The sequence below is a fragment of the Petromyzon marinus genome, unplaced genomic scaffold (assembly GCF_048934315.1).
Source record: "Petromyzon marinus isolate PM22_M1 ecotype Great Lakes invasive population unplaced genomic scaffold, UKy_Petmar_22M1.pri1.0 PM_Scaffold_5, whole genome shotgun sequence".
In the NCBI taxonomy this organism is placed as follows: Eukaryota; Metazoa; Chordata; class Hyperoartia; order Petromyzontiformes; family Petromyzontidae; genus Petromyzon; species Petromyzon marinus.
Genome location: NW_027423501.1, coordinates 3,496,188 through 3,517,443, shown reverse-complemented (window position 1 = coordinate 3,517,443; position 21,256 = coordinate 3,496,188). Strand labels below are relative to the sequence as shown.

The following is a 21,256-nucleotide window of genomic DNA, read 5'->3' as shown; positions in this document are numbered from 1 at the left end:
GTATCTGGAGCACTGTGTTAACATCAGCAATTGGGAAATTAGCCAGGTGTAGTGTGTGTATTAAATACGTGTATACCTGTAGCATGATGTTTATCTATATAGCTTGCATACACGGGCAATGTATTTTACTTGATTTTGTTTACTTTTCAAACGTCCATTATTTAAAAGTGGATGATAACCTATCATGTGACGTCACAAAACGTGTTTAATGTAATTTTAAATATTTTTGATCTCACGTGTTTCGAATATATTCATAAGTCAAATATTAGAAAAAGTGCCCAAACATGATTATTACTTCCCAAAGTATCAGTTTTCATTGTTGAGTAAAAGCTGTCTTTGATGCCAATACAGATACAATTCTTCTGATTGGTGGAATGTTTACAAGGTGAAGGTCGGTAATGTTACTGACGTGATTTATTTTAACTAGTACATAATTGATGTTCATATTACCATTGTCATAGTTACCTTCACTGATAGTGGTCTCTTTAGGCACTGGTGGGGACTTTGGCTTCCTTTTCGTTGTTTCCGGAGCAGCTGCTGTTGGTGGTTTCTCAGGGGCCCCTTTGGTTGGGGCCTGAGTATTGGGTGGTGGAGGGGGGCCACCTGATTTGGAGCAGCAGAATCTGACCTTGTAGTTGTAACATGGCAGTCCTCCTTGATCCTCATTGACACATTTCAGTCCTTTATTCTTGTCACAAGTGATTGTCTGGCCCAATTTCTGCCATGGGGTATTAGGGAATCTCTCTGCTTTGCATTCAATGTTTTGCACTGGTGAGTCTGGCAGACAAACCACTTTCCCTGAGGCTATGAGCTTCTGATAAGAAGGTCATAGCCTGACTCACCAGAGTGGGAAAGGGAGTAGGAAAATGATCCCGGTGCCAACAGCTGCCCAAGCCCTACGGACCTCGATGTGTTAATGTTTTTTAGCTTATTATTAAGTGCTTTTACACATATACACAAAGACAACCCATGTGCCCGAGAGGGCAACAACAACACCAGTACTCCATGCAGATTGAAACAGATGGCTATTAATCCACGTGCTCCACTGCCAACTCCTGGCGAGCCAGGGTGTGGATCCTCCTCAACGCCGTACGCTGGGGGAAGGGATATTCGCAACATCTGTGCGGTGATCCGCCGAACCCTCGCTGCTGCCTCCACGGAGCTTGATCGCACCGCGGGGGAGGCAGCCACGTCCAGCAGCAGCATAGCAACCACCATCCATTTCTATCTCCTGCACATTGCACCACCTTGGCTTTGGCCCTGACGGTGTACTTGGAGTCGACCTGTGACGAAGATGCTTGTGCACTCGTCCCACGTGACCATGACGCCACCACCACCTCCAGCACCATCACCATCACCACCAACCACCACCAAAATCACCACCAACACCACCACCGCGACGCTGACCTTGTACTTGGAGTCGACCTTGACGAAGATGCTCGTGCGCCGGTCCCACATGACCATGATGCCGATGCCGGTCTGCACGATGCGGTAGAGCCCCACCGAGTGGATGCTCAGGTCATCCACCATCGCCGGGATCTTTCCGGCCACGGGCACCACCATCACCTCCCCGGCCACCATGTGAACCTCCACGTTGTAATCCTGTAGTGGACGAGGAAGGGAGAGAGGGAGGGAGAAGACGGAGGGAGGTGAGGGGGGGGGTTACAGAGGGAGGTGAGGGAGACGACAGAAAGACCCCAGTGGCCAAGCACATTCGGCATGGACCCTGATGCCAGGGAATAAACTAAACTGGCGATGGGGGTGAGGGAACCTGTCGTCTAAACTTCCTGGACCTCTCCTGGCCCGTGGACACCGCAAACTTTTGCACTCCCTCGTTTGCACACTCAATTGCTATGCCAAGAACAAAGAGCCAGCGTAGACTTACTCTTTGGTTCTATTCGGTAAAGTCACGTAGGTAAAAAATAAAACAACAAAAATCACGACGTTTCGGCCACAACACAAGCGGCCTTCATCAGGTGATGAAGGCCGCTTGTGTTCTGGTGATGAAGGCCGCTTGTTTTGTGGCCGAAACGTCGTGATTTTTGTTGTTTTATTTTTTACCTACGTGACTTTACCGAATAGAACCAAAGAGTATGGATCCTTGCAGTCACGAAAGCTTCAAATCTAGAACAGCATAGACTTATCGAAGGAACCAATCGACTCGCACGTACACCGAGACGCACAAGCTCATCAATTCGCAGCGCTTGGAAAGGTCGCGTTTAACCCAGCCCACGTCGCAGCGCGGTCAGCCGGCCACTGGAGTGGCTCTTGACTTCACCTTGATGTAGAAGCGGATCGCCTTGGAGCAGCTCGAGTCCACAGCGCTGCAGTCCTTGCCGGTGATGATCTGAAAGTTGCCCTCGGCTGTGGAGCAGTAGTCCTGGTCGGCACAAAGCGAGCGCAATTTGGTGATCCATCCATCCAACCGTCGTGCATCCCTCCGTTCGTCCATAGGTAAATCCGTCCATTTTGTGCGATCATTCTCCCCCACCCAGTTGTGGCGCTGCCTGCTGTATAGTGTATAGTGTACTATACACTATACAGTAAACATTACTATACACCACTATACACTACACTACACACTATACACTACACTATACACCACTATACACTACACTACACACTATACTAGACACTATACTATTCACTATACTATACACTACTATACACTACACTATACGCTACACTATACACTACACTATACACTATACATTACTATACACCACTATACACTACACTATACACTACATACTACACTATACAGTAAACATTACTATACACCACTATACACTACACTACACACTATACTATACACTACTATACACTACACTACTATACACTACTATACATCAATACAGTATACACTACCTTATACTACCAGTACACACTGCCTTGTACTATTATACACTACACTAGTATACTACACTACATACTACACTATATACTACACTATACACTACTGTACTACACTGCTATACACTACACTACTATACTACACTTTACACTATACACTACACTACATACTACACTTTACACTATGTACTACACTATATACTACACTACATACTACACTTTACACTATGTACTACACTACATTATATACTACACTACATACTACACTACACTATATACTACACTATTATTCACTACACTATACACTCCACTACTATACACTACACTACTAAACACTACACTACTATACACTACACTTAACACTGCTATACACTACACAACTATACTACACTTTACACTATGTACTACACTACACTATATACTACACTACTATACACTACACGATACACTACACTACTATACACTACACTACTAAACACTACACTACTATACACTACACTAAACACTACTATACACTACACCACTATACTACACTTTACGCTATGTACTACACTACACTATATACTACACTACTATACACTACACTATATACTACACTACTATACACTACACTACTATACACTACACCACTATACACGACACTACTATACACTACGCTATACACTACACTGCTAAACATTACACTACTATACACTACACTACAATACACTACACTAAACACTACTATACACTACACTACACACTACACTACTATACACTACACCACTATACTACACTTTACACTATGTAATACACTACACTATACGCTACACTACTATACACTACACTACTAAACACTACTATACACTACACCACTATACGCTACACTATACACTACTATACACTACACCACTATACTACATTTCTTTTGAACTGCTTGTTGTGTTTAGTTTGTTGTCCTTACCCTGCACCTCCGATTAGCACGGTTGGCTAAGTACGGTGCGAAAGAAGTTCAACATACATGTAGAAATGTCGATATTTGTAAGTCCCGACTAAAACACATATCACCAAAACCAGTTTCCTCTCATGCACTTTGATCCTCTGGCTCTTCTTCTGCCCCCCCCCCCCGGTTCATGCTTATTCTTCTTTGTGCGTGGCGCCTTGAGATTTTATCGCGAAAGGCGCCTGATAGTCACAAATTATTGTTACGGATTAATTATGAATTAATGAATTCACTCGCCCGACGTTAGTCCGTGGCGTGCGTGAGCAGGGCGCGTCCGTTCTGGTGCCCACCTGCACGATGCTGGAGTCGCAGTTCCCGTCGAAGACGAACCTCTTGCCGTCGAAGGTGACGTAGTGGCTGTCCCCGTACATGCGGCACGTGCCAGGGCACTCGGCCGAATTGCAGCTCCACGCGCCGCTGGGGCACGTATTGCACCCGCGCACGCGCGCGACGTCTCAAAGGGAGGGGGCGGCGGGCCCTTCAAACACCCTAGCCCAATACTTTCTCTCGGAATAACAAAAAAATTATATCCCAACGGGTATTTGGTCAAGTCTAAGGAGAACCAAAAGTAGGTGGCTTCCGCGCCGCCCGGATATGACGTCACAGGCGCGTCCCGGCTGCTTTCACAATGTCACGGATGCGCTCCTGGAAAACCCCGGCCTCGCAAATCGGATACCTTTTATTCTCCCATAAATGGCAGAAACAGTAGACGCGTCGCTTGCCCGTGTGTCTTTTTCCTCCTTATCAGCCACATTCAACGGGGTTTAACCGGTACAACATTCACCAACGCACTTAATAATTATACAAAAGCTCGCTGCGCCAAAATGACACTGGAAACTGGACCCCTCCCCCTCCCTCCCCTCGCCCCTCCCTCCCACTCCCTCCCATCGCCCCTCCCCCCTCGCCCCTCCCCCTCCCTCTTCCCGCCCCTCCCCCTCCCTCCCCTCCCCTCCCCTGCCCCTCCCTCCTCCCGCCCCTCCCCCTCCCTCCCCACGCTTCCCCTCCCCTCGCCCCTCCCCCTCCCTCCTCTCACCCCTCCCTCCCCTCACCCCTCCCTCGCCCCTCCCCCGCCCCTCCCCCTCCCCTCCCTCTCTCGCGCAGTGAATCGATCGTGTAATGTATTTGTATTGTTGTGCAGTTATTTATTATCGCTAAATCGATCAGTCTTGGATATTGTTGTGGAAAGAATAGTTCTTGCCGTGGTGATGGTGGTGGTGATGGTGGTGGTGATGGTTATGATGGTGGTGGTGGTGGTAGTGATGATGGTGGTGATGGTGGTGGTGATGATGGTGGTGGTGGTCGTGATGGTGGTGGTGGTGATGGTGGTGGTGATGGTGGTGGTGATGGTGGTGGTGATGGTGGTGGTGATGGTGATGATGACGGTGGTGATGGTGGTGATGGTGGTGATGGTGGTGGTGATGGTGATGATGGTGGTGGTGATGATGGTGATGGTGGTGATGATGGTGATGGTGGTGGTGATGGTGGTGGTGATGGTGGTGATGGTTGTGATGGTTGTGATGGTGGTGGTGATGATGATGGTGATGGTGGTGGTGATGGTGATGATGGTGATGGTGGTGGTGATGGTGGTGATGGTGGTGGTGGTGATGGTGGTGATGGTGGTGGTGGTGGTGATGGTGGTGATGGTGGTGATGGTGGTGATGGTGATGGTGGTGATGGTGATGGTGGTGATGATGAAGATGATGGTGATAATGGTGGTGATGGTGGTGGTGATGGTGGTGATGGTGGTGATGGTGGTGGTGATGATGGTGGTGATGGTGGTGGTGGTGATGGTGGAGCTGATGGTGGAGCTGATGGTAGTGATGTGTGTGGGTGGGGGAGTGGGTGAGTGGGTGAGTATGTGGGTGGGGTTTACGATGGACGTGTGGGTGGGTGTGTAGGTGTGTGTGGGTGGGTGAGTGTGTGGGTGGGTGAGTGAGTGGTTGGGTGAATGAGTGGGTGAGTGGGTGGGTGAGTGGGTGGGTGAGTGGGTGGGTGAGTGGGTGGGTGAGTGGGTGGGTGAGTGGGTGGGTGAGTGGGTGGGTGAGTGGGTGGGTGAGTGGGTGAGTGAGTGGGTGAGTGAGTGGGTGAGTGAGTGGGTGAGTGGTTGGGTGAGTGGGTGAGTAGTTGGGTGGGTATTGGGAGGAGGTGTGGTGGGTGTGGGTGTGGTTGGAGGGGAGCGGTGGTGCAACGGTTAGCGCACACCGCGTCTGATTGTCACTTGGTTAGGGGAGAGACAAAGGCGGACGGGCGTGGTGGTGGTGGTGGAGCCGGTAGACGTGGTAGCTGTTGCTGCTGCTGCTACTCGCTACTAGCAGCAGCACTTGCCCCGACAGTCCTCGTACAGGCTACCTGGAGGAGCTTTGTCATTGTTCATCTAACAGCACTTGCCCCTACAGCCCTGCTAGAGGCTACCTGGGGGAACTTTGTCTGTGTGTTGCTTGCTCGTGTTGATGGGGAGAGGGAGACATTGACTCCTCCCCTTCCCTCACCCTCCCTCCCATCGCCCCTCCCTTCTCCGTCCCTCCCACTCCCTCCTATCGCCCCTCCCCCCTCGCCCCTCCCCCTCCCCCCTCGCCCCTCCCCCTCCCTCCCCTCCCCTGCCCCTCCCCCTCCCTCCTCCCGCCCCTCCCCCTCCCTCCCCCCGCCCCTCCCCCTCCCTCCCCACCCCCCTCCCTCCCCTCGCCCCTCCCCCTCCCTCCCCTCACCCCTCCCCCTCCCTCGCCCCTCCCCCTCCCCTCCCTCTCTCGCGCAGTGAATCGATCGTGTAATGTATTTGTATTGTTGTGCAATTATTTTATATCGCTAAATCGATCAGTCTTGGATATTGTTGTGGAAAGAATAGTTCTTGCCGTGGTGATGGTGGTGGTGATGGTGGTGGTGATGGTTATGATGGTGGTGGTAGTGGTAGTGATGATGGTGGTGATGGTGGTGGTGATGATGGTGGTGGTGATGATGGTGGGGGTGGTGGTGATGGTGGTGGTGGTGCTGATGGTGGTGGTGATGATGGTGATGGTGGTGGTGATGGTGATGATGACGGTGGTGATGGTGGTGATGGTGGTGGTGATGGTGATGATGGTGATGGTGGTGGTGATGGTGGTGGTGGTGATGGTGGTGGTGGTGATGGTGGTGATGGTGATGGTGGTGATGGTGGTGTTGGTAATGGTGGTGGTGATGATGTTGGTGATGGTGATGGTGATGATGGTGGTGATGGTGGTGGTGATGGTGGTGGTGATGGTGGTGGTGATGGTGGTGGTGGTGATGGTGGTGGTGATGGTGGTGGTGATGGTGGTGGTGATGGTGGTGGTGATGGTGGTGGTGATGGTGGAGCTGATGGTAGTGATGTGTGTGGGTGGGGGAGTGGGTGAGTGGGTGAGTATGTGGGTGGGATTTACGATGGACGTGTGGGTGGGTGTGTGGGTGGGTGTGTGGGTGTGTGTGGGTGGGTGAGTGTGTGGGTGAGTGAGTGGTTGGGTGGGTGAGTGGGTGAGTGGTTGGGTGAGTGGGTGAGTAGTTGGGTGGGTATTGGGAGGAGGTGTGGTGGGTGTGGGTGGGGTTGGAGGGGAGCGGTGGTGCAACGGTTAGCGCACACCGCGTCTGATTGTCACTTGGTTAGGGGAGAGACAAAGGCGGACGAGCGTGGTGGTGGAGCCGGTAGACGTGGTAGCTGTTGCTGCTGCTGCTACTCGCTACTAGCAGCAGCACTTGCCCCGACAGTCCTCGTACAGGCTACCTGGAGGAGCTTTGTCATTGTTCATCTAACAGCACTTGCCCCTACAGCCCTGCTAGAGGCTACATGGGGGATCTTTGTCTGTGTGTTGCTTGCTCGTGTTGATGGGGAGAGGGAGACATTGACTCCTCCCCCTTCCCTCTCCCTCCCTCCCCTCGCCTCTCCCTTCCCCGTCCCTCCCACTCCCTCCTATCGCCCCTCCCCCTCCCCCCTCGCCCCTCCCCCCTCGCCCCTCCCCCCCTCGCCCCTCCCCCTCCCTCCCCCTCCCTCCCCTCCCCTGCCCCTCCCCCTCCCTCCCCACGCCCCTCCCCCTCCCTCCCTTCGCCCCTCCCCCTCCCTCCCCTCACCCCTCCCTCGCCCCTCCCCCTCCCCTCCCTCTCTCGCGCAGTGAATCGATCGTGTAATGTATTTGTATTGTTGTGCAGTTATTTATTATCGCTAAATCGATCAGTCTTGGATATTGTTGTGGAAAGAATAGTTCTTGCCGTGGTGATGGTGGTGATGGTGGTGGTGATGGTGATGATGACGGTGGTGATGGTGGTGATGGTGATGATGACGGTGGTGATGGTGGTGATGGTGATGATGGTGGTGGTGATGATGGTGGTGGTGATGGTGGTGGTGATGGTGGTGGTGATGGTGGTGATGGTGGTGGTGGTGATGATGATGGTGGTGGTGATGGTGATGGTGGTGATGGTGGTGGTGGTGATGGTGGTGATGGTGATGGTGGTGATGGTGGTGGTGATGGTGGTGGTGGTGATGGTGGCGATGGTGATGGTGGTGATGGTGATGGTGGTGATGATGATGGTGGTGATGGTGGTGGTGATGATGATGGTGGTGATGGTGGTGATGGTGGTGGTGATGGTGGTGGAGATGGTGCTGATGGTGGTGATGGTGGTGGTGATGGTGATGGTGGAGGTGATTGTAGTGATGTGTGTGGGTGGGGGAGTGGGTGAGTGGGTGAGTATGTGGGTGGGGTTTACGATGGAGGTGTGGGTGGGTGAATAGGTAGGTGGGTGAGTGTGGGTGGGTGGATGGGGTTCACGATGGCCGTGTGGGTGAGTGTGTGGGTGTGTGTGGGTGGGTGAGTGTGTGGGTGAGTGTGTGGGTGAGTGGGTGGTGAGTGGGTAGGTGAGTGGGTGGGTGAGTGGGTGGGTGAGTGGGTGAGTGAGTGGGTGAGTGAGTGGGTGGGTAGTTGAATGAGTGGGTCAGTGAGTGAGTGGTTGGGTGAGTGAGTGGGTGAGTGAGTGGGTGAGTGGTTGGGTGGGTGGTTGGGTGAGTGAGTGGGTGAGTGAGTGGGTGAGTGAGTGAGTGGGTGAGTGAGTGAGTAGTTGGGTGAGTGGTTGGGTGAGTGGGTGAGTGGTTGGGTGGGTATTGGGGGGAGGTGTGGTGGGTGTGGGTGGGGTGGGAGGGGAGCGGTGGTGCAACGGTTAGTGCACACCGCGTCTGAGTGTCACTTGGTTAGGGGAGAGACAAAGGCGGACGGGCGTGGTGGTGGTGGTGGTGGTGTTGGTGGTGCCGGTAGCCGTGGCTGCTGCTGCTGCTGTTACTCGCTACTAGCAGCAGCACTTGCCCCGACAGTCCTCGTACAGGCTACCTGGAGGAGATTTGTCATTGTTCATGCAACAGCACTTGCCCCTACAGCCCTGCTAGAGGCTACCTGGGGAACTTTTTCTGTGTGTTGCTTGCTCGGTTGATGGGGAGTAGGGAGACATTGACTCCTCCCCCTTCCCTCCCCCTCCCTCCCCTCGCCGCTACCCCTCCCTCCCCTCGCCCCTCCCTCCCCTCGCCCCTCCCCCTGAGTGGGTGAGTGGGTGGGTGAGTGAGTGGGTGGGAGGGTAAGTGGGGGAGTGAGTGAGTGGGTGAGTGGGTGGGTGGATGAGTGGGTGGGTGAGAGTGAGTGGGTGGGTGAGAGTGAGTGAGTGGGTGAGTGGGTGATTGAGTGAGTGGGTGAGTGGGTGATTGAGTGGGTGAGTGAGTGAGTGGGTGAGTGAGTGAGGGGGTGAGTGGGTGGGTGAGTGTGTGAGTGGTTGGGTGAGTGTGTGGGTGGGTGAGTGGTTGGGTGAGTGTGTGAGTGGGTGAGTGGGTGAGTGAGTGGGTGAGTGGGTGGGTGAGTGAATGGGTGGGTGAGTGAGTGAATGAGGGGCTGAGTGGGTGAGTGAGTGAGTGGGTGAGTGAGTGAGGGGGTGAGTGGGTGGGTGAGTGTGTGAGTGGTTGGGTGAGTGTGTGGGTGGGTGAGTGGTTGGGTGAGTGTGTGAGTGGGTGAGTGGGTGAGTGAGTGAGGGGGTGAGTGGGTGGGTGGGTGAGTGAGTATGTGAGTGGTTGGGTGAGTGTGTGGGTGGGTGAGTGAGTGGTTGGGTGAGTGAGTGGGTGGGTGAGTGAGTGGGTGGGTGAGTGAGTGAGTGGGTGGGTGAGTGAGTGGTTGGGTGAGTGGTTGGGTGAGTGGGTGAGTGAGTGGGTGAGTGGGTGACTGGGTGACTTAGTGAGTGGGTGGGTGGGTGAGTGAGTGGTTGTGTGAGTGAGTGGGTGGGTGGTTGAGTGAGTTGTTGGGTGAGTGGATGGGTGAGTGGGTGAGTGAGTAGGGTGGGTGAGTGAGTGGGTGAGTGAGTGGGTGGGTGAGTGAGTGGGTGAGTGGGTGGGTGGGTGAGTGGGTGAGTGAGTGAGTGGGTGGGTGAGTGGGTGAGTGGGTGAATGGGTGAATGGGTGTGTGAGTGGGTGAGTGGGTGAGTGAGTGAGTGGGTGAGTGAGTGGTTGAGTAGGTGAGTGAGTGGTTGAGTAGGTGAGTGAGTGAGTGAGTGGGTGAGTGAGTGGGCGAGTGAGTGAGTGGTGAGTGGGTGAGGGAGTGATGAGGTGAGTGGGTGAGTGAGTGGGTGGGTGGGTGAGTGGGTGGGTGGGTGAGTAGGTGAGTGAGTCAGTGGGTGAGTGATTGAGTGGGTGAGTGAGTGAGTAGGTGAGTGAGTGAGTGGGTGAGTGAGTAGGTGAGTGAGTGAGTGGGTGAGTAGGTGAGTGAGTGAGTGAGTGGGTGAGTGAGTGGGTGAGTGAGTGAGTGGGTGAGTGAGTGAGTGAGTGGTGAGTGGGTGAGGGAGTGATTAGGTGAGTGGGTGAGTGAGTGGGTGGGTGGGTGAGTGGGTGGGTGGGTGAGTAGGTGAGTGAGTCAGTGGGTGAGTGATTGAGTGGGTGAGTGAGTAGGTGAGTGAGTGAGTGGGTGAGTGAGTGAGTGGGTGAGTGAGTGAGTAGGTCAGTGAGTGAGTGGGTGAGTAAGTGAGTGAGTGGGTGAGTGAGTGGGTGAGTGAGTGAGTTAGTGGTTTGGGTTCATGATGGGCGTGGCTCCCCCCCCCCCCCCCCTTAGGCATGTCGGCGGCTTCACCACGCGCCCGGGTCCCAGCGTGAGCCGCCAGGTGGCCAATCAGACGCCTCCCTGCCTGGTGTCACGTGCCCCGCCGCATGACGTCACAGCCTACCTCAGCACTGAGCGGTGAGATGGCTCACAGAGCCAGACAAAGAGATACCTACAGGGTTCAGTGTTAATCAGTGAGACTCCAATAGGGTTCAGTGTTAATCAGTGAGACTCCATAGGGTTCAGTGTTAAACAGTGAGACTCCCACAGGGTTCAGTGTTAATCAGTGACATTTCCATAGTGTTCAGTGTTAATCAGTTAGACTCCCACAGGGTTCAGTGTTAATCAGTGAGACTCCCACGGGGTTCAGTGTTAATCAGTGAGACTCCCACAGGGTTCAGTGTTAATCAGTGAGACTCCCATAGGGTTCAGTGTCAATGAGACTCCCATAGGGTTCAGTGTTAATCAGTGAGACTCCCACAGGGTTCAGTGTTAATCAGTGACACTTCCATAGTGTTCATTGTTAATCAGTGAGACTCCCACAGGGTTCAGTGTTAATCAGTGAGACTCCCACAGGGTTCAGTGTTAATCAGTGATACTCGCATAGGGTTCAGTGTCAATCAGTGAGACTCCCATAGGATTCAGTGTTCATCAGTGAGACTCCCACAGGGTTCAGTGTTAATCAGTGAGACTCCCACAGGGTTCAGTGTTAATCATTGAGACTCCCATAGGGTTCAGTGTTAATCAGTGAGACTCCCATAGGGTTCAGTGTTAATCAGTGAGACTCTCACAGGGTTCAGTGTTAATCAGTGAGACTCCTACAGGGTTCAGTGTCAATCAGTGAGACTCCCATAGGGTTCAGTGTTAATCAGTGAGACTCCAATAGGGTTCAGTGTTAATCAGTGAGACTACCACAGTGTTCAGTGTTAATCAGTGAGACTCCCACACGGTTCAGTGTTAATCAGTGACACTCCCATAGGGTTCAGCGTTAATCAGTGAGACTCCCATAGGGTTCAGTGTTAATCAGTGAGACTCCCATAGGGTTCAGTGTTAATCAGTGAGACTCCCACAGCGTTCAGTGTTAATCATTGAGTCTCCCACAGGGTTCAGTGTTAATAATTGAGACTCCCACAGGGTTCAGTGTTAATCAGTCAGACTCCCATAGGGTTCAATGTTAATCAGTGAGACTCCCACAGGGTTCAGTGTTAATCAGTGAGACTCCCACAGGGTTCAGTGTTAATCAGTGAGACTCCCATAGGGTTCAGTGTTAATCAGTGAGGCTCCCACAGGGTTCAGTGTTAATCAGTGAGACTCCCAAAGGGTTCAGTGTTAATCAGTGAGAATCCCATAGGGTTCAGTGTTAATCATTGAGACTCCCATAGGATTCAGTCTTCATCAGTGAGACTCCCATAGGGTTCAATGTTAATCAATGAGACTCTTACAGGGTTCAGTGTTAATCAGTGAGACTCCCACAGGGCTCAGTGTTAATCAGTGAGACTCCCATAGGGTTCAGTGTTAATCAGTGAGACTCCAATAGGGTTCAGTGTTAATCAGTGAGACTCCCACAGTGTTCAGTGTTAATCAGTGAGACTCCCACATGGTTCAGTGTTAATCAGTGACACTCCCATAGGGTTCAGCGTTATTCAGTGAGGCTCCCAAAGGGTTCAGTGTTAATCAGTGAGACTCCCACATGGTTCAGTGTTAATCAGTGACACTTCCATAGTGTTCAGTGTTAATCAGTGATACTCCCACAGGGTTCAGTGTTAATCAGTAAGGCTCCCATAGGGTTCAGTATTAATCAGTGAGACTCCCACAGGGTTCAGTGTTAATAAGTGAGACTCCCATAGGGTTCAGTGTTAATCAGTGACACTCCCATAGGGTTCAGTGTTAATCACTGAGACTCCCACAGGGTTCATTGTTAATCAGTGAGACTTCCACAGGGTTCAGTGTTAATCAGTGAGACTCCCACAGGGTTCAGTGTTAATCAGTGAGACTCCCACAGGGTTCAGTGTTAATCAGTCAGACTCCCACAGGGCTCAATGTTAATCAGTGAGATTCCCACAGGGTTCAGTGTTAATCAGTGAGACTCCCACAGGGTTCAGTGTTAATCACTGAGACTCCCACAGGGTTCAGTGTTAATCACTGAGACTCCCATAGAGTTCAGTGGTAATCAGTGAGACTCCCATAGGGTTCAATGTCAATCAGTGAGATTCCCACAGGGTTCAGTGTTAATCATTGAGACTCCCATAGGGTTCATTGTTAATCAGTGAGACTCCCATAGGGTTCAGTGTTAATCAGTGAGACTCCCACAGGGTTCAGTGTTAATCAGTGAGTCTCCCACAGGGTTCAGTGTTAATAAGTGAGACTCCCACAGGGTTCAGTGTTAATCAGTCAGACTCCTACAGGGTTCAGTGTTAATCAGTGAGACTCCCACAGGGTTCAGTGTTAATCAGTTAGACTCCGCCATGGTTCCGTGTTAATCAGTGAGACTCCCACAGGGTTCAGTGTTAATCAGTGAGGCTCCCACAGGGTTCATTGTTAATCAGTGAGACTCCCAAAGGGTTCAGTGTTAATCAGTGAGAATCCCATAGGGTTCAGTGTTAATCATTGAGACTCCCATAGGATTCAGTCTTCATCAGTGAGACTCCCATAGGGTTCAATGTTAATCAATGAGACTCTTACAGGGTTCAGTGTTAATCAGTGAGACTCCCACAGGGCTCAGTGTTAATCAGTGAGACTCCCATAGGGTTCAGTGTTAATCAGTGAGACTCCAATAGGGTTCAGTGTTAATCAGTGAGACTCCCACAGTGTTCAGTGTTAATCAGTGAGACTCCCACATGGTTCAGTGTTAATCAGTGACACTCCCATAGGGTTCAGCGTTATTCAGTGAGGCTGCCAAAGGGTTCAGTGTTAATCAGTGAGACTCCCACATGGTTCAGTGTTAATCAGTGACACTTCCATAGTGTTCAGTGTTAATCAGTGATACTCCGACAGGGTTCAGTGTTAATCAGTAAGGCTCCCATAGGGTTCAGTATTAATCAGTGAGACTCCCACAGGGTTCAGTGTTAATAAGTGAGACTCCCATAGGGTTCAGTGTTAATCAGTGACACTCCCATAGGGTTCAGTGTTAATCACTGAGACTCCCACAGGGTTCATTGTTAATCAGTGAGACTTCCACAGGGTTCAGTGTTAATCAGTGAGACTCCCACAGGGTTCAGTGTTAATCAGTGAGACTCCCACAGGGTTCAGTGTTAATCAGTCAGACTCCCACAGGGCTCAATGTTAATCAGTGAGATTCCCACAGGGTTCAGTGTTAATCAGTGAGACTCCCACAGGGTTCAGTGTTAATCACTGAGACTCCCACAGGGTTCAGTGTTAATCACTGAGACTCCCATAGAGTTCAGTGGTAATCAGTGAGACTCCCATAGGGTTCAATGTCAATCAGTGAGATTCCCACAGGGTTCAGTGTTAATCATTGAGACTCACATAGGGTTCATTGTTAATCAGTGAGACTCCCATAGGGTTCAGTGTTAATCAGTGAGACTCCCACAGGGTTCAGTGTTAATCAGTGAGTCTCCCACAGGGTTCAGTGTTAATAAGTGAGACTCCCACAGGGTTCAGTGTTAATCAGTGAGACTCCCACAGGGTTCAGTGTTAATCAGTTAGACTCCGCCATGGTTCCGTGTTAATCAGTGAGACTCCCACAGGGTTCAGTGTTAATCACTGAGACTCCCATAGGGTTCACTGTTAATCATTGAGACTCCCATAGGGTTCAATGTTAATCAGTGAGACTCCCACAGGGTCCAGTGTTAATCAGTGAGACTAGCACAGGGTTCAGTGTTAATCAGTGAGACTCCCATAGGGTTCAGTGTTAATCAGTGAGGCTCCCACAGGGTTCAGTGTTAATCAGTGAGACTCCCACAGGGTTCAGTGTTAATCAGTGAGACTCCCATAGGGTTTAGTGTTAATCATTGAGACTCCCATAGGATTCAGTGTTCATCAGTGAGACTCCCACAGGGTTCAGTGTTAATCAGTGAGACTCCCATAGGGTTCAGTGTTAATCATTGAGACTCCCATAGCGTTCAGTGTTAATCATTGAGTCTCCCACAGGGTTCAGTGTTAATAAGTGAGACTCCCACAGGGTTCAGTGTTAATCAGTCAGACTCCTACAGGGTTCAGTGTTAATCAGTGAGACTCCCACAGGGTTCAGTGTTAATCAGTTAGACTCCGCCATGGTTCCGTGTTAATCAGTGAGACTCCCACAGGGTTCAGTGTTAATCAGTGAGGCTCCCACAGGGTTCAGTGTTAATCAGTGAGACTCCCAAAGGGTTCAATGTTAATCAGTGAGAATCCCATAGGGTTCAGTGTTAATCATTGAGACTCCCATAGGATTCAGTCTTCATCAGTGAGACTCCCATAGGGTTCAATGTTAATCAATGAGACTCTTACAGGGTTCAGTGTTAATCAGTGAGACTCCCACAGGGCTCAGTGTTAATCAGTGAGACTCCCATAGGGTTCAGTGTTAATCAGTGAGACTCCAATAGGGTTCAGTGTTAATCAGTGAGACTCCCACAGTGTTCAGTGTTAATCAGTGAGACTCCCACATGGTTCAGTGTTAATCAGTGACACTCCCATAGGGTTCAGCGTTATTCAGTGAGGCTCCCAAAGGGTTCAGTGTTAATCAGTGAGACTCCCACATGGTTCAGTGTTAATCAGTGACACTTCCATAGTGTTCAGTGTTAATCAGTGATACTCCCACAGGGTTCAGTGTTAATCAGTAAGGCTCCCATAGGGTTCAGTATTAATCAGTGAGACTCCCACAGGGTTCAGTGTTAATAAGTGAGACTCCCATAGGGTTCAGTGTTAATCAGTGACACTCCCATAGGGTTCAGTGTTAATCACTGAGACTCCCACAGGGTTCATTGTTAATCAGTGAGACTTCCACAGGGTTCAGTGTTAATCAGTGAGACTCCCACAGGGTTCAGTGTTAATCAGTGAGACTCCCACAGGGTTCAGTGTTAATCAGTCAGACTCCCACAGGGCTCAATGTTAATCAGTGAGATTCCCACAGGGTTCAGTGTTAATCAGTGAGACTCCCACATGGTTCAGTGTTAATCAGTGACACTCCCATAGGGTTCAGCGTTATTCAGTGAGGCTCCCAAAGGGTTCAGTGTTAATCAGTGAGACTCCCACATGGTTCAGTGTTAATCAGTGACACTTCCATAGTGTTCAGTGTTAATCAGTGATACTCCCACAGGGTTCAGTGTTAATCAGTAAGGCTCCCATAGGGTTCAGTATTAATCAGTGAGACTCCCACAGGGTTCAGTGTTAATAAGTGAGACTCCCATAGGGTTCAGTGTTAATCAGTGACACTCCCATAGGGTTCAGTGTTAATCACTGAGACTCCCACAGGGTTCATTGTTAATCAGTGAGACTTCCACAGGGTTCAGTGTTAATCAGTGAGACTCCCACAGGGTTCAGTGTTAATCAGTGAGACTCCCACAGGGTTCAGTGTTAATCAGTCAGACTCCCACAGGGCTCAATGTTAATCAGTGAGATTCCCACAGGGTTCAGTGTTAATCAGTGAGACTCCCACAGGGTTCAGTGTTAATCACTGAGACTCCCACAGGGTTCAGTGTTAATCACTGAGACTCCCATAGAGTTCAGTGGTAATCAGTGAGACTCCCATAGGGTTCAATGTCAATCAGTGAGATTCCCACAGGGTTCAGTGTTAATCATTGAGACTCCCATAGGGTTCATTGTTAATCAGTGAGACTCCCATAGGGTTCAGTGTTAATCAGTGAGACTCCCACAGGGTTCAGTGTTAATCAGTGAGTCTCCCACAGGGTTCAGTGTTAATAAGTGAGACTCCCACAGGGTTCAGTGTTAATCAGTCAGACTCCTACAGGGTTCAGTGTTAATCAGTGAGACTCCCACAGGGTTCAGTGTTAATCAGTTAGACTCCGCCATGGTTCCGTGTTAATCAGTGAGACTCCCACAGGGTTCAGTGTTAATCAGTGAGGCTCCCACAGGGTTCATTGTTAATCAGTGAGACTCCCAAAGGGTTCAGTGTTAATCAGTGAGAATCCCATAGGGTTCAGTGTTAATCATTGAGACTCCCATAGGATTCAGTCTTCATCAGTGAGACTCCCATAGGGTTCAATGTTAATCAATGAGACTCTTACAGGGTTCAGTGTTAATCAGTGAGACTCCCACAGGGCTCAGTGTTAATCAGTGAGACTCCCATAGGGTTCAGTGTTAATCAGTGAGACTCCAATAGGGTTCAGTGTTAATCAGTGAGACTCCCACAGTGTTCAGTGTTAATCAGTGAGACTCCCACATGGTTCAGTGTTAATCAGTGACACTCCCATAGGGTTCAGCGTTATTCAGTGAGGCTGCCAAAGGGTTCAGTGTTAATCAGTGAGACTCCCACATGGTTCAGTGTTAATCAGTGACACTTCCATAGTGTTCAGTGTTAATCAGTGATACTCCGACAGGGTTCAGTGTTAATCAGTAAGGCTCCCATAGGGTTCAGTATTAATCAGTGAGACTCCCACAGGGTTCAGTGTTAATAAGTGAGACTCCCATAGGGTTCAGTGTTAATCAGTGACACTCCCATAGGGTTCAGTGTTAATCAGTGAGACTCCCACAGGGTTCAGTGTTAATCAGTGAGTCTCCCACAGGGTTCAGTGTTAATAAGTGAGACTCCCACAGGGTTCAGTGTTAATCAGTCAGACTCCTACAGGGTTCAGTGTTAATCAGTGAGACTCCCACAGGGTTCAGTGTTAATCAGTTAGACTCCGCCATGGTTCCGTGTTAATCAGTGAGACTCCCACAGGGTTCAGTGTTAATCAGTGAGGCTCCCACAGGGTTCATTGTTAATCAGTGAGACTCCCAAAGGGTTCAGTGTTAATCAGTGAGAATCCCATAGGGTTCAGTGTTAATCATTGAGACTCCCATAGGATTCAGTCTTCATCAGTGAGACTCCCATAGGGTTCAATGTTAATCAATGAGACTCTTACAGGGTTCAGTGTTAATCAGTGAGACTCCCACAGGGCTCAGTGTTAATCAGTGAGACTCCCATAGGGTTCAGTGTTAATCAGTGAGACTCCAATAGGGTTCAGTGTTAATCAGTGAGACTCCCACAGTGTTCAGTGTTAATCAGTGAGACTCCCACATGGTTCAGTGTTAATCAGTGACACTCCCATAGGGTTCAGCGTTATTCAGTGAGGCTGCCAAAGGGTTCAGTGTTAATCAGTGAGACTCCCACATGGTTCAGTGTTAATCAGTGACACTTCCATAGTGTTCAGTGTTAATCAGTGATACTCCGACAGGGTTCAGTGTTAATCAGTAAGGCTCCCATAGGGTTCAGTATTAATCAGTGAGACTCCCACAGGGTTCAGTGTTAATAAGTGAGACTCCCATAGGGTTCAGTGTTAATCAGTGACACTCCCATAGGGTTCAGTGTTAATCACTGAGACTCCCACAGGGTTCATTGTTAATCAGTGAGACTTCCACAGGGTTCAGTGTTAATCAGTGAGACTCCCACAGGGTTCAGTGTTAATCAGTGAGACTCCCACAGGGTTCAGTGTTAATCAGTCAGACTCCCACAGGGCTCAATGTTAATCAGTGAGATTCCCACAGGGTTCAGTGTTAATCAGTGAGACTCCCACAGGGTTCAGTGTTAATCACTGAGACTCCCACAGGGTTCAGTGTTAATCACTGAGACTCCCATAGAGTTCAGTGGTAATCAGTGAGACTCCCATAGGGTTCAATGTCAATCAGTGAGATTCCCACAGGGTTCAGTGTTAATCATTGAGACTCACATAGGGTTCATTGTTAATCAGTGAGACTCCCATAGGGTTCAGTGTTAATCAGTGAGACTCCCACAGGGTTCAGTGTTAATCAGTGAGTCTCCCACAGGGTTCAGTGTTAATAAGTGAGACTCCCACAGGGTTCAGTGTTAATCAGTGAGACTCCCACAGGGTTCAGTGTTAATCAGTTAGACTCCGCCATGGTTCCGTGTTAATCAGTGAGACTCCCACAGGGTTCAGTGTTAATCACTGAGACTCCCATAGGGTTCACTGTTAATCATTGAGACTCCCATAGGGTTCAATGTTAATCAGTGAGACTCCCACAGGGTCCAGTGTTAATCAGTGAGACTAGCACAGGGTTCAGTGTTAATCAGTGAGACTCCCATAGGGTTCAGTGTTAATCAGTGAGGCTCCCACAGGGTTCAGTGTTAATCAGTGAGACTCCCACAGGGTTCAGTGTTAATCAGTGAGACTCCCATAGGGTTTAGTGTTAATCATTGAGACTCCCATAGGATTCAGTGTTCATCAGTGAGACTCCCACAGGGTTCAGTGTTAATCAGTGAGACTCCCATAGGGTTCAGTGTTAATCATTGAGACTCCCATAGCGTTCAGTGTTAATCATTGAGTCTCCCACAGGGTTCAGTGTTAATAAGTGAGACTCCCACAGGGTTCAGTGTTAATCAGTCAGACTCCTACAGGGTTCAGTGTTAATCAGTGAGACTCCCACAGGGTTCAGTGTTAATCAGTTAGACTCCGCCATGGTTCCGTGTTAATCAGTGAGACTCCCACAGGGTTCAGTGTTAATCAGTGAGGCTCCCACAGGGTTCAGTGTTAATCAGTGAGACTCCCAAAGGGTTCAATGTTAATCAGTGAGAATCCCATAGGGTTCAGTGTTAATCATTGAGACTCCCATAGGATTCAGTCTTCATCAGTGAGACTCCCATAGGGTTCAATGTTAATCAATGAGACTCTTACAGGGTTCAGTGTTAATCAGTGAGACTCCCACAGGGCTCAGTGTTAATCAGTGAGACTCCCATAGGGTTCAGTGTTAATCAGTGAGACTCCAATAGGGTTCAGTGTTAATCAGTGAGACTCCCACAGTGTTCAGTGTTAATCAGTGAGACTCCCACATGGTTCAGTGTTAATCAGTGACACTCCCATAGGGTTCAGCGTTATTCAGTGAGGCTCCCAAAGGGTTCAGTGTTAATCAGTGAGACTCCCACATGGTTCAGTGTTAATCAGTGACACTTCCATAGTGTTCAGTGTTAATCAGTGATACTCCCACAGGGTTCAGTGTTAATCAGTAAGGCTCCCATAGGGTTCAGTATTAATCAGTGAGACTCCCACAGGGTTCAGTGTTAATAAGTGAGACTCCCATAGGGTTCAGTGTTAATCAGTGACACTCCCATAGGGTTCAGTGTTAATCACTGAGACTCCCACAGGGTTCATTGTTAATCAGTGAGACTTCCACAGGGTTCAGTGTTAATCAGTGAGACTCCCACAGGGTTCAGTGTTAATCAGTGAGACTCCCACAGGGTTCAGTGTTAATCAGTCAGACTCCCACAGGGCTCAATGTTAATCAGTGAGATTCCCACAGGGTTCAGTGTTAATCAGTGAGACTCCCACAGGGTTCAGTGTTAATCACTGAGACTCCCACAGGGTTCAGTGTTAATCACTGAGACTCCCATAGAGTTCAGTGGTAATCAGTGAGACTCCCATAGGGTTCAATGTCAATCAGTGAGATTCCCACAGGGTTCAGTGTTAATCATTGAGACTCCCATAGGGTTCATTGTTAATCAGTGAGACTCCCATAGGGTTCAGTGTTAATCAGTGAGACTCCCACAGGGTTCAGTGTTAATCAGTGAGTTTCCCACAGGGTTCAGTGTTAATAAGTGAGACTCCCACAGGGTTCAGTGTTAATCAGTCAGACTCCTACAGGGTTCAGTGTTAATCAGTGAGACTCCCACAGGGTTCAGTGTTAATCAGTTAGACTCCGCCATGGTTCCGTGTTAATCAGTGAGACTACCACAGGGTTCAGTGTTAATCACTGAGACTCCCATAGGGTTCACTGTTAATCATTGAGACTCCCATAGGGTTCAATGTTAATCAGTGAGACTCCCACAGGGTCCAGTGTTAATCAGTGAGACTAGCACAGGGTTCAGTGTTAATCAGTGAGACTCCCATAGGGTTCAGTGTTAATCAGTGAGGCTCCCACAGGGTTCAGTGTTAATCAGTGAGACTCCCACAGGGTTCAGTGTTAATCAGTGAGAATCCCATAGGGTTTAGTGTTAATCATTGAGACTCCCATAGGATTCAGTGTTCATCAGTGAGACTCCCACAGGGTTCAGTGTTAATCAGTGAGACTCCCATAGGGTTCAGTGTTAATCATTGAGACTCCCATAGCGTTCAGTGTTAATCAGTGAGACTCCCATAGGGTTCAGTGTTAATCAGTGAGACTCTCACAGGGTTCAGTGTTAATCAGTGAGACTCCGACAGGGTTCAGTGTTAATCAGTGAGACTCCAATAGGGTTCAGTGTTAATCAGTG

At 49.7% G+C, this 21,256-nt stretch overlaps 1 protein-coding gene and 1 long non-coding RNA gene across 3 annotated transcripts in view; one reads left to right on the top strand and one right to left on the bottom strand.

The window, feature by feature from the left end:
- The window catches only part of LOC116956826 (mucin-2-like), a 36,271-nt gene extending 31,575 nt beyond the window's left edge, over positions 1-4,696 (bottom strand). For both annotated transcript variants that reach the window (XM_076064517.1, XM_076064518.1), the window contains exons 1-3: positions 4,126-4,696; positions 2,279-2,380; positions 1,408-1,602 (exon numbers count right to left, since the gene is read on the bottom strand). In XM_076064517.1, the coding sequence (XP_075920632.1) occupies positions 1,408-1,602; positions 2,279-2,380; positions 4,126-4,206 (378 nt within the window). In that variant the 5' untranslated portion in view covers positions 4,207-4,696. The remainder of the gene's footprint in view (positions 1-1,407; positions 1,603-2,278; positions 2,381-4,125) is intronic.
- A 3,199-nt stretch (positions 4,697-7,895) lies between these two features.
- LOC142923425 (uncharacterized) overlaps positions 7,896-21,256 on the top strand; it is a 154,216-nt gene continuing 140,855 nt past the window's right edge. Inside the window, exons 1-2 of the long non-coding RNA XR_012940758.1 lie at positions 7,896-7,962; positions 10,909-11,034. This is a non-coding gene — a long non-coding RNA (uncharacterized LOC142923425). The remainder of the gene's footprint in view (positions 7,963-10,908; positions 11,035-21,256) is intronic.